At 39.6% G+C, this 16,525-nt stretch overlaps 2 protein-coding genes across 3 annotated transcripts in view; both read right to left on the bottom strand.

The window, feature by feature from the left end:
- The window catches only part of LOC111146943 (coiled-coil domain containing 168), a 28,324-nt gene extending 24,679 nt beyond the window's left edge, over positions 1-3,645 (bottom strand). The window contains exons 1-3 of the mRNA XM_022502691.1: positions 3,418-3,645; positions 3,254-3,287; positions 3,121-3,154 (exon numbers count right to left, since the gene is read on the bottom strand). Of these exons, the coding sequence (XP_022358399.1) occupies positions 3,121-3,154; positions 3,254-3,287; positions 3,418-3,645 (296 nt within the window). The remainder of the gene's footprint in view (positions 1-3,120; positions 3,155-3,253; positions 3,288-3,417) is intronic.
- Positions 3,646-8,757: 5,112 nt separating this feature from the next.
- Positions 8,758-15,615, bottom strand: LOC111147140 (testis expressed 30). 2 transcript variants are annotated; one of them, XM_022503042.1, is made up of 6 exons: positions 15,511-15,615; positions 12,277-12,350; positions 11,568-11,798; positions 10,753-10,804; positions 9,835-10,040; positions 8,758-9,226 (listed from the first exon to the last, which is right to left on the bottom strand). In XM_022503042.1, exons 2-6 carry the CDS (start codon positions 12,289-12,291, stop codon positions 9,053-9,055), a joined length of 678 nt encoding a protein of 225 aa, XP_022358750.1. In that variant the 5' UTR covers positions 12,292-12,350; positions 15,511-15,615; the 3' UTR covers positions 8,758-9,052. The 2 variants fall into 2 exon arrangements, with proteins under 2 accessions (XP_022358750.1, XP_022358752.1); XM_022503044.1 differs by lacking the exon at positions 15,511-15,615 and having other exon boundaries at positions 12,277-13,452.
- Positions 15,616-16,525: the final 910 nt, after the last annotated feature.

Here is a 16,525-nt window from a genome sequence, read left to right on the forward strand (position 1 = left end):
GGGAAGGAAAAAATGAAACCAGATGGGATCAGGAGGAGGATAAACCAAGAGACTCTTAATCTCACAAAACAAGTTGAGGGTTGCCGGGGGGAGAGGGGAGGGAGAGGGTGGTTGGGTTATGGACATTGGGGAGGGTATGTGCTATGGTGAGTGCTGTGAAGTGTGTAAGCCTGACAATTCACAGACCTGTACCCCTGGGACTAATAATACATTATATGTTAATAAAAAAATCACTTCCCTATGCAAAACTCTACAATTATTCTCCGTTGTTACTTAGAGTAAAAGCTATTGTCCTTAACATGGCCTAAGAGACCCAACCATGATCTAGTCACCCATTACTTCTCGGACCCCATCCTCTATATGTCACCCCCCGACTCCCTGCACCAGCCACACTGGCGTTCTTATGGTTTCTAAAACACTAGGTACACCCCCCCCCCCTTAGGGTCTTTGATTTAGTTGGTCCCAATGTCTGGAATCCTCTTCTACCTTAACTGTTTGCTTAACTCCCATATCCCTTCAAGGCTTTAGTCAAACCCCACCATATATGTTACAACTACCTCTCCTCCCCTACTTCTGGCACCTCATTCCTCTTACCCTATTCTATCTTTTGCTTTACCATAAATCCTATCATGTTTTGTCATATTATTTCTTTATTTATCCTATTGTTTTTTATTATCAGACTTTCCTCCAACTAAACCTTAAGGCAGGAATCATTTTTTTTTTTAATTCACTAATATATCTCAAGGGCATACAATAATGCCTGGCACATTGGTAAATATTTGTTGAGTGACCACTCTTCACTGTAGGTTTCTGATTACTAACTTTCATCCACAACAAGCTGACCCAGACATACAACCCAACCTTTTCTTTTAGTTCAGTAAGGGGGGGAAATCCACATACACAAAACACCCATAAAAGTGGCTCAGGACTGAAGGCAGAAATGGAGGGGAGTTGGTTACAGCAATACAAATAATACCCACTTAAACACTGGTTGTGTCTCCCCATTTTTGCAATGTCCTTTGACCTTTCCCAGCAACCTCAACTGGTTGTGGAAATTTTTTATTTTTTTTTTAAGATTTTATTTATTTATTTGACAGACAGTGTGCATGTGCACAAGCAAGGGAAGAGGCAGAGGGAGAGGGAGAAGCAGACACCCTGCTGAGCGGGGAGCCCAATGAGGGGCTTGATCCCCGGACCCCAAGATCATGACCTGAGCCAAGGGCAGACACTTAACCACTGAGCCACCCAGGTGCCCTGGCCTTGGAAAATTTAAAAAGAAGTCCCTGCACTCCTGGGAAAAGACTGACAGTTCTACAGCCATGGTAACAAGGACACATCAGAAATAATTGTAAATCTGTTAAACCACTCAATGGAATATAGTCAGTATAGTCTTAAGGTCATGGTAACAAATAAATACCAATTCCATTTTTAAACATTTTTATCAATGATAACACCCTTTAGGAAACACGCTTCTGAGACCAACCAATGCCAGCTCCAAGCTTTGAAAGTCACATAATGGTGGCAGGCTTTCCCAAGACACTTCTAAAGCTGACGTCAACCCTGAAACAAACCATTCCCCAAAAGTGGATCGATGTCACATGAGCAGTTTGCTTTGCTCACTGAGACTACACCTGGCCAGCAAGACTCTCCCTGATACCAGATAGTGAGTGGTGGTCACATCCTTTGATGTCCTTGATGCCTTTCAGTACTAAGCCTCAGGTCTTTTCCCCTGCTCCTCCCTCTCCTCTGCCCATCCCTCCACCTTTCTCTTCTCTCCCACTTCATAAGCAAGACAGAACTCACTCAGTCTGATGCAGTCCACTTTGACCAGCATGATGCCTGGGCTTCCATCAATATTCAAGCAGGATCACTTCAAAATAATCTAAGATGCTCTCCCAAATATGGTTCTGCCCTCAAAAATAATTCTGGTGCTAGGGTAAAGTATTCTTGCTTTGTTACACATATCATTTTAGCTAATCTTCATGATTTTCTAAGAGATAATTTTTCTAACTGCTATTTTGAAAGTAAGGAAATGGAGTTCAGGCCGGTGAGTTTAAGCCTAGGGCTATAATGTCATTAAAAGGCAGAACTATGACATAAACCTAGACTTTTTTAAATTAAAATTTGTGTTTTTTCACTATAATATGCTGCCCACCATAGAAGCCCTATCTCTTCCCTAATGGTAGTCATAATTTATTGCACATACCCTGCTGTTTCTTATTTACTTGCCTCTACTCATGTCCTAGAACACCCTCCTTACTCTCCTAACCTGCTGTCTTTTTCTAATTTTCATGCATCCTTTAAAATTCACCTCAGCATAAGCTTCTTCATGAAGCCATCTCTAACACCCTATGCTGGCTTAGCTATCTCCTAAATGTTTTCCTAATGCTTCTGTCACTGCGTTAGCATACTGCAAGGCAATCATCCTTTATGCATGTATCTCCTCCACAAGCATATAAGCTTCTAGAGAATAGAGACTGTCTTATTGTTTGTATCCCCGTACCAAACACAATGTCCATTGTAGAGTGGATATCTAATGATTGTTGAATAGATTTTGATATGAGCAACTAAAATATTAATGCAACAAGAATAGTGATGTCATATTTAATCCCTAGCACTAGTATATCTTCGGGATGCTGATGGATTCTGACTCTATAAACAAAATGTCACTCTTGCAGTACCTAGCTCAGGGTTTACTTGGTTCACAGTAGGTACTGAAGAGAAAGGTTGGATAGGGAAGCAAGTTACTAAACCTCATTAAACTTTCCTCATTTGTAAAAACAGTAATAATACTACCCACTTAGAAGGATAATTTCAATAGTACACGAAAAGCCATTAATACAGATTGGAACAGAGCAACCATTAAAATCAATGTTAGATGCAAGTGATGATTAACTGAACTCTACATCTGAAACTAACAATGTACTATATGTTGGCTAAATAAATTTAAATTTTTAAAAAATGAAAAAGTAAAAATCAATGTTAAGTTGAATTACGATGTCAAGTACCTGCGGTCCTCTATACATATGGGAAAATACTTTTCTGTAATTCAGATGTAAACGCAATTTTGCATAGCACAAAACCAACCTGTTTCTCTTAAATTCATAATATATCGCTTACCTTTCCTCAGAAGATGAAGGAGTTGGACAGTTATCTAGAGATAAGAGGGAATGAAAAAAAAAAGGTCAGAGCACCAATAGGAGAGGCTCAGGTTGAGCAAGTTTTATATTAAAGTATGAAATTTATAACATACCAAATTTCGTGCTTTTCAGGCAACTGTCTTCCTTCTATTTCAAGGGAGATTAATAACAAATATTAGAGGAGTAATCCAAATACCAGAGTTCTATAATTTTGTAAGTTATTCTTATGTATGATTTTGAAAAATAGGAAAGAAAGAAATCAACCATTTGTTCTTACCTTCTGGGCACTTGAATTACCCTTTTCTGGAAGTGTAGGCTTCTTATTAAAGGATGAACAAATCTTTATGAGTATGATCTCAAAAATAATCCCTAGGAAAATTATGAAAAAGATTGCCATCCAATCATTTTGAGTCCAGGACTCTAAAAGTTCCCACAATGTCCAGAATGTATTATCTTCCAGCCTATTCTGCCCTGCTTTTTTAAAGAAATAAAATTGCTTTGCCATTTTAGTGTAACATATGAGATAGACTGATGGTTCATTCTTAAGGTTACGATTCCGGATGCCCCGAAACACAAAAAGGTGGTATGCCCATTTCATAACCACATGCAATGCTCTGCCAGAAAAAAATTTGGGGTGCTGCTTAGTGTCTTGGTCAAGTGCAGCAGGGCCTGCTCTGGGCCTGAGTAAAGGGAGGTACGTGTCATAGTGGGTATTCGACTGAGCTCAGGTCAACTTACTTTAGCAATAATGGAAGTTCATTGATGAGACATGTATGCTGCTTTAGTAGTTTTTTTCATTTAAAAATTTTAAATCCTTTATTAATTTCACAAAAAGAAAACATAATTCTACAACAATCCCTCAGCACAGTTGTATTATTACTACCCTGGAATTCAAAAAATGTAGAACAAATTTGAATTAGACATAACCACCAGGAATACTGTATTTTATGCCTGTGATAAGGGAAGTATATAGTTTTGCCAGGTTTAGTAAAAACAAAATAAAAAATGAAACTAAATGCTCCAGTTTGAGTTTCAGATAAATACCAAATAATTTTTTGGTATGTCTCATTGTTACTAGGTAGGACATAGGACATATGATAGTTTTTCTCTTATAGGCCTGCCTGATTTTTTTTTTTTTTTAAAGATTTTATTTACTATTTGACAGAGAGATCACAAGTAGGCAGAGAGTCAAGCAGAGAGTCAGGCAGAGAGAGGAGGAGGCAGGCTTTCTGCTGAGCAGAGAGCCCGATGCAGGGCTCGATCCCAGGACACTGAGATCATGACCTGAGCCGAAGGCAGTGGCTTAATCCACTGAGCCACCCAGGCGCTCCCTGATTTTTTTTTTTTAATAGAATGTCTCATTTTATTCTTTTTGCTAGAGGAGTCTGCTAGCAATGTTCCTTAAGAATCTGCTGTTATGCTGAAAACCAAGGTTAGATTTTGGAATGGTCTCCTGATGAATTCCCTTTTTGCCCTGTCTCTGGTAATTCCAAGGAACAGCTACTTCTGAGGCTTCCTCATGTCAGAATTAGCATGGAGCCGAGCCAGGTCTAAGTACTGCTCACTTTCCCTCCAAGTCTAGACAGTAGGTGTAAAAGTTTACGGAGCAAACACAAGACAGTCTAGACTATTAAAAAAAAAAAAGTGTTAACACTACCTTGGATTTAGAGTATTTTCTCTTTGAATATTAATTCTCTTTGTCTTCGCTCATTCCAGGTGGGTTGAGGAAAGAAGTATATTCTTTATAACAGAGTTAATTAACTCTTCAAGTCTCTTCTGTCATATTATATATAACTGAGTGAAAGAAAGATTTATTGAGCTCTTACCTTCCTGGACTATTGGAAATAATGAGCTCAGTGACACAGCCTAAGCATCGGTTTATAGTCTTCCAGTCTACCAGACCATAACCTACAGGTATTTACAATCTTTACTTAGGTTTAACTACAATCTTGGGGTTTGTCTTTGTAAAGGATAGCTCTCCAGAATGCAGGGCAGGCACTCCTTAGTTCTTGAAGAAACTTTGGCAATTCCTCTGGATTTTTCTAGGATAAAGTATACCCTCCTCTCTGACCCCCCAACCCACCTACACAATCAGGGTGATTCTATTCTGCTGCATTTTTCTATAGAATTTAAAGCAGCTGGCAAAATACTCGATTCCTCTTGCCGGATAGCAGGCATTCTCTAATTCATTTAATGTTAACTACTGTATTCAATGCTTTAACACATTACAGTTCCTTAGATCTTTCAGAGCTTTATGGCACTGAATTCCTGATTTGTATACCACAGACCAGCTCTGTAAGAACTAAAGTGGAACTTCTGTGTACCACTCCTGCCGATGGGGAAGAAAAGCATAACCTCCTTTAGGGCTTTGTCATGTTTGTTAACTATGCACTTGTCTACTAAAAAGGTACAATCACCTAGTTCTCAGCGTAGACACCTCTGTTCTTTATCCCAGAAACCTCTTCTCGTGTCAAGCTCAAGTAAGCTGTGCAAAAGTAAGTGCTAAGCTGCATTTATTCTTAAAAATTATGAAGACAATAAAAAATAAATAAAACAGGGACGCCTAAATGGCTCAGTCAGTTAAGTGTCTGCTTTCAGCTTGCGTCATGATCCTGGGGTCCTGCGATTGGGTCCTGCATCAGGTTCCTTGCTCAGCAAGGAGACTGCTTCTCCCTCTGCCTGTTGCTCTCCCTTCTTGTGCCTGCTATTTCTCTCTCTCTGACAAATAAATGGATGAAATCTAAGAAAAAAATAAAAAAATATATAAAAATAAAATAATGAACACCAGAGAAACCCCATCATTAACAGTAATATAGACACTGGAAGAGAATACACCAAAAGATTGTTTAGTTTTTAAAGACCAATTATATCTACAAGTGCTACATTCTTTACACTATTTGGACATTGTGAACTAGGCATTTTTTTTTTATGTATTGGGAAAAAGTCCCAATAATATGTGTATAAAATAGCAACAAAAAAGCAAGGATTGCTCATAATGGTTAAAAATTCTCCCTCTGAATATCTTAGTTCAACACAACTAATTAAAAAGTGCTCTGTGGATACAAAGATTAGTAAAAACCATTCCCTGACATGGAGTATTTAACACATGATACGGCACAAATATGGCAATAATATACTAAGAAGGCAGAGTGTGATTAACAACAAAGAAAGGAAGATACTGTATGTATTCCAAGAAGGGATACTTGGTTGTGGTAATTCAAAAAAAGCTATAAAGAGGAAAAGGATGAGGAAGATCTGGTGACAAAGACTAAAAGGAAAGTTTCAGGAAGAGGAGACAGAAACACTTTGTTCCAAAACCTTGGATAGTCCAGGTTAACTGGAGTCACTGTGCTGTACACGTTCAGAGTACGGGGAAATGTGCTAAAAAGTTGATAGTGCCTATTGTGGACAGCCTTGAGCTCAAGACTTTGGCCTTAATAGCCACTTTTAGAGATCCATCAACAGCTTTTGATTGAGGGTATCCACTGGTCTGTTGAAGCAAGACCACCACAAAAGAGGAAGATCAGTTAGGTTACTGTAATTATGCAGATGAGAATCGATAAAGGCCTGCATTAGAGTGATTACAGTGTAAACAGAAGAGGGGATAAAATCAGACTTTGAGACTGAAAACCCAGTGTTTGACAACTAAAAGGAAGCAAATGGTTTTGGAAGGGGGTAGAAAAGCTAATGGTGAGGGAGAAAGGATTTCAAGGTATCCCCACGGGTAAAGTTTGTCTAGGACAAGATTCTGGACACTACTGATATTTTGGATCCGATACTTCTTTATGTCTGGCGGTCCTGTGCATTGTACCTGTTAGCAGCATCCCTTTCCTCCTCCTATCAGATGCTAGTAGCACTGCTACCCCGTTGTGCCGACCAAGTTTCCAGAGACTGTCAAATGTCCCTCAGGGGGCAAAATCACTAGTTGGGAACTATTGGTCTAGGTAATGGTTGTGCTATTAATCAGGGGTGCCTCCCAGAAGAGGGGCCAGGACAGCTCTTTGACCATAATCTCAAACTTGAAGGGGCTGCACATTTTCCCTGCAAGATGTGGAAATCTGTGAAAAGCAGCTAGGACCTTTTCACAAATGTTTATTTCAGCCTTCCCCAGCTCACTCATATCTCTCTAGGAGTTCTATGTCCCCCATCCCTGACTAGGTACACAGGTCTCAAATGACAAGCCCTTTCATCAATCAGGAAGTTTCCTAAAGGCCCCTCAGGGAAAATAATCAACTTTAAATGGCCCTCTATATTATCTCTATATTTGATTTAGTATTTTTGGTCATCTATATCATGCCTATACTTTATTTTTTAATTATTTTTTTATTTTTCAGCGTAACAGTATTCATTGTTTTTGCACCGCACCCAGTGCTCCATGCAATCCGTGCCCTCTCTAATACCCACCACCTGGTTCCCCCAACCTCCCACGCCCCCACTCCTTCAAAACCCTCAGATGCCTATACTTTAATTTGCAAACTGTACTATAATAACTATATAACCTGGTTAATAATCTTTTAAATCTATTTTTTCATTGTACTTCTGTATTATGGTCTGCTCTATAGTAAGTTTTCCTTTCCACTTTCCCATTAGTTTTACTTCTGATTTACGGTATTATTAATATTTCCCAATTGATTTATACTAGTTTATACACCATTATTCTATTTGTCAGCTCTGGATGTTTTTAACATGTTTATATTTTGACAACAGTACTGTTTTAAAGTTCTGAATGCTAATCAATGATTAAATATATACTATTTTTAAAATGTTAGGCCTTGTTTGAGAAATTTAGTTAAAAAGTAACTATTATACACAGAGTGATACAGAAAATTTGATTTCATAGTTTCATTCTATAATATAAAACAATTTAGACATTGTTATCTAGGCTTCTGTTCTTTATGCACTACTTAGAAAAAATTAACAAATAATTAAAATCCATTGACTCTATCAGAGAAGGAAGAATGAGGGACCTCAAAAATCTGCATGGCTTGGGCCACCCTGAGGTTCTCTGTAGGGCCTAATAATAGAGCAGTAGAGAAGCCAGGAAAAAGAGTTAATATCTTACTATAGAAAACTACCCTCTCCTACAAACATATATATCAGCCCCATCACATTCTGTGTCCTTTGTAGGAAATACAGACACTATACTTTTAATATGTAACTCAACACCACCAAAGTCCAGTCCAAGTATTAACTGAACTTTCCAGGCCAAAATTAGGTACCCTAACTCCACCTAGATACAGCACAGATGTTAATCCCACTATTTTGGCCTTATTTCATTCTCCCCTTAATCAGAGAGAGAGGTCTAGATATCAAGTTCCTCCATGTTAAGTATTTACCTATCTTCACAAACCTAATCAGGCTTTGCCCATAACAGGCCTTCAAGAAACATTTCTTCAATGAAGTTACTTCATTCCAAAAACAATGTTCAGAGTCCCCAAATTTGAAAATGTATCTTCCTTCCTATCCCTTGAGATTAAAAGATTAGGTGAATGAATGCATACATTCTAGAAAACAACTAAATTTACCATAATAAACAGTTGTTTTCCTTTTTTAAAGACACTACTCTGCAAAATTAGAGTACTTTCTCAGTTGCATAGCAAATAAGACAAAAGTTCCATTGTAACAAAATTCAAATGTTTAATTTTTTTTCAAAACTTAACTATATTAATGAAAATAAATTATATTTAGACCACTTCAATATTTGTACATCATCTTTATACAACTATAACAGTGCTTTCAAAAGACATTTTATAAAGGACATTAATTTCACAATTAAAATGTGTTTTAAAAATGGGGGAAACATTAAAGAACATTAACTTCATCTGAAATATCTCATAATGCTGAGAGGTATGCTTCTTTATCAAATGAACTGTATTTGTATTAAAAATAATGTAGTTTGTAGCTAGATACAATTATCTCTTGTCCATTTCAGTGATTTCCTGGATCCAAAACAAAATCTGTGTATTTATTTCTTTGAAAACATCATTTGTTGATCGTCCTTTCACTGCCATGGAATGATTTGCCTTCTCAATCCAGTAGATTTTATTGGGAGCTTGCATTTTCTGTGCCACTTTCTCCAACAAGTTCTAAAGAAAAAAAAGAAGAGGATGCAAGACTAATGCTCTTTCAGGGTTTAATAAAGATCCTCTCTCTCCCTGCACCACCTCTACTGGCATCCATTCACTAAATATTCATTAATATCTACTCTACAGACAACTTTCAAGGCAATGGACTATGCAAAGAAATGTCCACAGAAGTGGCAGTCCATCCACATCTCTCAAATACAGCAATATCATAGAACAGATCAAGCATCCATTAGACCATCTATAGTAACATGTTTAAGTTACTCTGTCTCGAGTCAATTTTATAACCATCTGAAGAATCCGCTTAAATGTTGAAATGATAAACCAAATGAACAGCCTAGTATAAATCCCCAAATCACAAGATTCAGATATTAATCTTTTTATTCCCAAATAAGAGTCAATCCATTTAGCAACTCTTTCCAGGGAGATGAATTCTGTCAGTATGCTTATATTTTTCAGTTCTCTGAAGTAACAGGTAACTAAGTCACAAAACTAGCATTAGTCCAATCAGCACCTTTTAAAGAGATTGAAAGTTGCAGATAATATCTTGTTCCCAAGACACTGTCTTTCATTCACTCTCTCATTTATGCAAACATCAAGTTATAATTCACCTTTTCACACATTTCATCCGCTGAGCCTGACACAAACAATACAGGATCTTTTATACGATAGAGATCTTCATCTCTAAGTTTATGTTGCTGCTTTGGATGGTGCAGTGGGTAAGAAATACAAATGAGACCTCGAACAAAATCATCAGCATCATCTGGCTCAATATGGCATATTACAGAAGCAGCTGCTCTTGAGCCCATTGAACGACCTAAAAATCAATTAAAATTAAGTTCAGTTTGAAATACCAACATTCATATATAGAAGTGGTGCTAATATGGCACGTTAAGATTTCATTTACTGTTCATCCATCATATCTCTATCACTTAACTCCAAAAGGTGGCAATTAACAAGTTTTAATATCCACAATGGACATCTATAACTTCATGAAATGCTAAAAATTGATCCCAAGTCAAAAAAAGGGGGGGGAGGCAGGTTTTTTTCTGAAGAATACTTGAGGTAAGGACCAAAGAATCATTTGAGAGACAGTGACTTAGGGATATAAATAAAAGGAACGATCTTTGGGTTCCAAAATGTATGTATGAGGTTTAAATTTGCTTTAAATATATAAAGTGCCTTGATGTTATAAAAGAAAGTAAAATAGCAAAACAAAAAAATCCTTAAATTAGCTTCCTATCACCAATTAATTTTAATTATTGATCACCTGTTCCTATATTAATATAAGTAGTTTTTTTTTAAGATTTTTTTAAAATTTATTTGACAGACAGAGATCACAAGTAGGCAGAGAGGCAGGCAGAGAGAGAGAGGGGAAAGCAGGCTCCCTGCTGAGCAGAGAGCCCGATGAGGGGCTGGATCCCAGAACCCTGGGACCACGACCCAAGCCGAAGGCAGAAGCTTAACCCACTGAGCCACCCAGGTGCCCCTAATATTAAGTAGATTTAAAAGCAAGTATTGCAACTTACCACCAAGGAAAACACCTGCCAGTTTGTATTCTCCTGAGGTCTTTAGGTAATTCTAGAAAAACCAACCAAAAAATTATCAGTTCTTCTCCTATGAAATACTCCACTGGAAAAACCAACATATATTTCTCATCATTAGTGAAATGTATAAAACTGTTTGCAAAGACAACCATAAAAATCTCAAGGGATTCTTCTTGAAAGAGGTAACCAGTTCTTTGCTCTTCTGATCATGCTGTCACTATCAAATCATAGCTGGGTAAATACAGGCAAATAAATGAGAAAAAAAAAATCACTTTGCCTGTCTCAAAAAAAGTATTAAATTATTTTTAAAGAATTACATTAAAAACAAAGCCAGTAAAATCTTCCAACTAATACACAATACTATTAAAATCTAACTTAAAGCCCTGAAAAACTTAGCAAGATTGAAATAATCTGGATTTTAAAAATTTCAAATTTGTGTTATCCAGGGATTTTACAGCTTCAAAATGCTATATTTATACATTCATAATATAGTAGGCAAATATCCAGAACTGTATTCTGAAGTTAAATAATTCCACTAAGAAAATTACATCATAAATAATTTCCTTGGTAGTACCATGAAAGAACATTTATGATGGGAGCACTCATCTCCATGGAAACTGAGAGCAAAAAAGAAAAATCTGACTACTATACAGCTGTCATGTACTATTGAGTTTCTAAGAATATTCATTAAAAGCTTTTTAAATAAATCAAACGACTGCCAATAGAATTTGTCTTAAATGTATTAAGAATTTTAAAACAAAATTCTGTTATAAGTAAATATAAAGAAATTTTCTTACCAAAACTGATTTATATGCCTTAATTCTATGTACAATATTAAGGCCTTTACAGGTAAATCTCAGGCAAAAAAAACCATGAGATGCAAGATGGGATGCCAGTGACATCAAATGAGGAAGGTTCATATCTCCTGACGCTCCATGTGTAAGAATTATTCCATATGTTAAGCTCTTGTTAGGTACCAAACAAACAGCATCTAGTAATTTATTTCCAAAAGGTATTTTTAATTTAACCTGGAATTCAAGAGAATAAAGGGATCAAAAATTACTTCCTTGCCTATTCAGACAACTAAATAACTATGTTTGTTCTGTGAGAACCATGACTCACATGGCCACTAAGTAAAAAGCAATATTAACAATAGCTAGTATTTAAGTATTTATTTATTGTGTGTCAGGTACTATTATAATGCTTTATATGTATTAATTTATTTAACCTTCCTAATAATTCTATGAAGTACTATCATCACCTCCTTTTTACAGATGAGAAAACAGCCACAGCAGGTTAAGTAACTTTGTGCCCAAAGTTATACAGCCACTAGCTAGAATTCAAACTTGGGCAGTTTGCTCCAAAAGTCTTTCCTTTTAACCACTAATGCTATACTGTCTCTCACTGTACAAGCTGAAAATAAGAAAATCACTCTGGAGCCACATGACTTAAAAAAAAAAAAAAAAGGAACCCTGAAGATGCAGAACATACGAAAATATGTATTACCTCTGTATGACTCATTTTCACTGTTGAATAACAAACTTAAAGTGCATTACATCTGAGAAGCAAAGGACATCTCCCTGAAAAGAAGATTCTGTTGTGAAAGGTGGGTTGGCAGACATGGATATGACATATAGAACTATGAATGAACACATTCAGTAGCTGAAATAAACACATTTAGAACTACTTCTCTGAGAACTGGTGCCTTTACAGGTGCATTATTTCACTAATTATTTTCAAGCTTCCTAAAACCACAGGTACTCAGAATTGGGTTACAAGGCCAGGTGTGGGGATGGCAGATGTTACATAAGAAAAGCCAATATGATACCTTGACATGGAAACCTTAAGAAAATTCATATCAGAGTAAAATGCTGTATCTTGGCATATATTATGCATATCTTTTTTCCTAAGCATCTTTATTCTCAACCAACTATCTTCAACTTAATTTCACAGTATCTTTCTATTAACCCATTTCTTTCATCATTATCTTTCCAACATTATCTCTCCAACTCCTCTCACCCCACAACAGAAGTATATATCCACATTCTCTGTTAGGTGCCTTTGCAGAGCCTCCCAGTAGACAGAGTGTACATACATTTCTACCCTGTTGATTTGGGACTTGACTCTGTGACATTGCTTTAAGTAATGGAATATATGTAAAAGTTTTGATGTGTCATTTCTGAGCAGAAAACATGGCAAATTTCAAGAAGCCTCCCTTGAAGTCCCACCCTCAGCCATCAGAAAAGCATGTTCCAGGTATTTTTGCTTTTTTAGCCTAGGTCCCAGATCGAAGATACATGCTGCAGATACGAACCCAAAACTAAAGTCTGGAGTCCAGCCTAATCCAGCCAAGATCTGAGCCACTGAAGAACCAAGAGCATGAAATGTAAGCCACTGAGATCTTGGGATTGTTATGCAGCATTCCTTCCTGTTTTGAGAAATCTTTTGTTCAGGATCTTACCAACATCAAGATCTCCATTAATCATCTATTTTTACCTGTTAACATTTACTTATTCATTCACTGGGTAACAATAAGAGGGTTCAAAGTTCAAAGATGCCAAAAATATACAGTGAAAAGCCTCCCTCACTCCATTTTTGACTCATTACCCAGATCCCTTCTCCAAAGTCAGCTGGTATTACCTGCTTCTTACATGTACTTCCAGATATTTTATACATATATACACACATACCCCTCCTTTTTAAAAAATAAACTCATGTTTTTCTGAATCCCCTACCACTTAAAATACATTTTGTGCTTACTTTTTTTTTTTTTTATACAATGAGTTTCTTTCATTGTATTTTACAGCTGCAGAATATTCCAAGGAAGGGTCTTACATAATTTATTTCACCAACCATTATCTATTAATGAACACTGAGATTATTTCCAATATTTTGCTAAAATATTGCAATGAATGGCATGTACTTACATTATTTTCTTATGTGTAGACAAACCCATATAATAAATTCATGGGAGAGGAATTGCTGTATCAAATGATGTATTCATTTGAAATTCTATTTTTTAAGGAATACATTTAATTTTTGAATAGGCAATGTATTTGCATATGGTACAAAATTTTAAAAGAACAAAAATGTAAATAGGCAAGTCTCCTCACATCCTTCTCCCCCAGCCGCCTAGTTCCTTTCCCTTCCCAGAAGCAACCACTGTGACCACTTATCGTCCTTCCATATATCTGTATGTGTGTGCAGAAAAATTCTTATTTGAACATAAGGGGAATTAATCTAGCTACAACAATTCTGAGATTTGAGTGGGAGAAGGATAAAGTACCTCAGCCTTCAGTGTCCCTGCTTTCATAAATGTAGCCCCATAATTAAGTGTGCCTGGGGTCCCCTGGTTCAAAGATCCTGTTCTATGTTCTCAACAGAACAGCCTCCTGCCTCCTCCCATTAGAAAATGGGAGAAAGGCGGTCGGTCACCCAAAAGTGTGAAATGGGGAAGGAGATGTAGATACCTGACTGCCTGTGGAACAGACTGCACCTAAGTTAGCTTTACTTAAGCCCTCCAGCTCCACCCCCAACACCATTCCCTTCATTGCCAGTTCCCAAGGTGACCGGTGCTGCCAGTGTCTGTGTGGTTCGTGGAGACTTGTTCAACAGTACTTCTTGCTGCAGGTTTAGAATTAAGCTAAGCTTTGCGGAGAACATTTGCTTTCCAGGCCCCAATATTTTACTGCTGCTGTTTCCTTTCCCGTTCTCTCCTTCACCTGGATTCACGTTTCTTAAAAATCCTCTTTACTGTAAGTTGGGTGAGACTTCCGGAGGGAGTAGTATCAGATACACGTATTCAACCCACTATCTTAGCCCAGAATGCTCTACTCCTCCTCAGAAACTTGGGTTTGCGTGTGTGTGTGGGGGGGGGGTTGTGTATTGGAGGGGGGTGTTTCCAGAAAAAACTCTACTCCCAGATTTCCCGAGGAACAGTCTGTTCTTCGTGACTGGCGCACGTGTTCCGGTCCTCACTATTACTCACAGCAGGACCGCACCGCAACCTCCGGTCTCGACCCAGAGTCTGGCTCTGCAAACCGGGAGCCGCGGAGACACCGCGCCGAGGGGTCGGTAGTCCCTTCCTTTGGCAGTGTCCCCACATCGCGAGCCTTCAAGAGGGACCCGCACGACGACTCCTCGAGCCCAGCGTGCACTGAGCGATCGCAGCTCACGCTGCAGGACCGACCTGCCACAACCACCGTAACTTCCACCAGAAACCGGCGTGGGTACCACCGGTCGGACCCACAGCCGCACGCCGCAAGTCGTGGGCAAACAAAAGCGCTAAGAGTTCAAGTCTTCCGGGGGCTGAGAACCCGGCCGGGTCCGCGACAGACACCGAGCGGTCGCAGGGCAGAAATTCGGAGCTGAGTCCCCCAGAGTTCGCGATTCGAAGGCACCGGAGGCTCCCAACGTTCGCTCAACTGGCGCGCGTGCGCGGGGCTGGGTGGTCGTCCCCGGGGCTCCGCGCGACCCCTCACGGCTCCCCGCAGTTCGCCTCTCCCCGCCCGCCGCGACCCCTCGCTCCCGCCTCCCCATCCGCCAGGCGGCGAAATCCCGGCGGCCGGGCCCGCGGGCACCGAGCTTACACCGACTGCCTCACGGAGGCGACCAATACCCCCCGAGGGGCGACGGCCGCGAGCTCGAAATGTGTCAGATGGGGCCCCCAGGCGCGCCAGCACCCTTCCCTGGATGCCGCCCCCACCTGGCGGCGGCATCCACCACCGCTGCCGCTCTTACCCGGGAAGGGAAGGTGGCCGAGAGCGCGTAAGCGTCCTCACTCTCCTCACGGAACAAACTACCGCGCTCGAAGGGGCCGCCTCGCCTCACCCGCCAGCCCGTGCCGCCTTGGCGCACGCGCGCGCAGGCCCCGCCCCCTGGCGCGCGGGCCGGCGCGCGGGGCACGCTGGGAGCGGGAGTTTTCCTGTTATTTCCTTGGGGAACCGGGCGGCAGGTACTCACCAGCAGCCGGGTGGCTCCTGAGCAAACTCCGGTCGCTGCCTCACCCTCGGCTCACTCAAGCTGGACCCTTCCCCATCCCAGCAGCTTCGTTCCAGCAGTTGCGCAGGTCCATTAATGTGAGGTCATCTCTGATTATTCTTTTTTTCACACTCATAGTCTGTCCATCTTACAGCTTACAAATACAAACAAATCCAGCCGCCTCTCCTGCTTCTACCAGACTGGTTGGAGAGCCCCCATTCAGCGCTGCCTGAAGTGTTGAAATAAGTCTCCTAAATGCTCTCTTGTTCCCGCCTTTGCCTCCACTGTTGGCTACTTGATCAGCACAGCAACCAGCTGGACCTGGCTGAACTGTAAACGCCTCCTGTCGAAGCCTTCCGGAGGCTCCCCACCTCTCCTAACCAAAGCCAAAGCCCTTACAAAGACCACCAAGGCTTTATACTGTTTATTCAAGTTTTTATTTACATTCTAGTAATACTAGTTTCAGGAGTAGAATTAAGTAATTCGACATTTGTGCACAAAGACCAGTAATCATTCAAGTGCCCTCCTGAATGCGCAGGACTTATTGAACCGGCCACCTCCAACCCCCCCCCCACCCCCCGCAATCTTCAGCTCTCTTGTTAAGGATCTGTTTTATTATTTGTTTTTATGATTTGCTTCCCTCTTTTTCTGTCCCTACATTTGTCTGTTTTGTTTCTTAAATTCCACATATGATTTCACTCATATCTCTGACTGAATTATTTCCCTTAGCGTAATACACTCTAGCTCAATCCATGTCACCGCAGTTGATAAGAGT

The sequence above is a fragment of the Enhydra lutris genome, unplaced genomic scaffold (assembly GCF_002288905.1).
Source record: "Enhydra lutris kenyoni isolate GAN:26980312 unplaced genomic scaffold, ASM228890v2 scaffoldscaffold15, whole genome shotgun sequence".
Taxonomy (NCBI): Eukaryota; Metazoa; Chordata; class Mammalia; order Carnivora; family Mustelidae; genus Enhydra; species Enhydra lutris.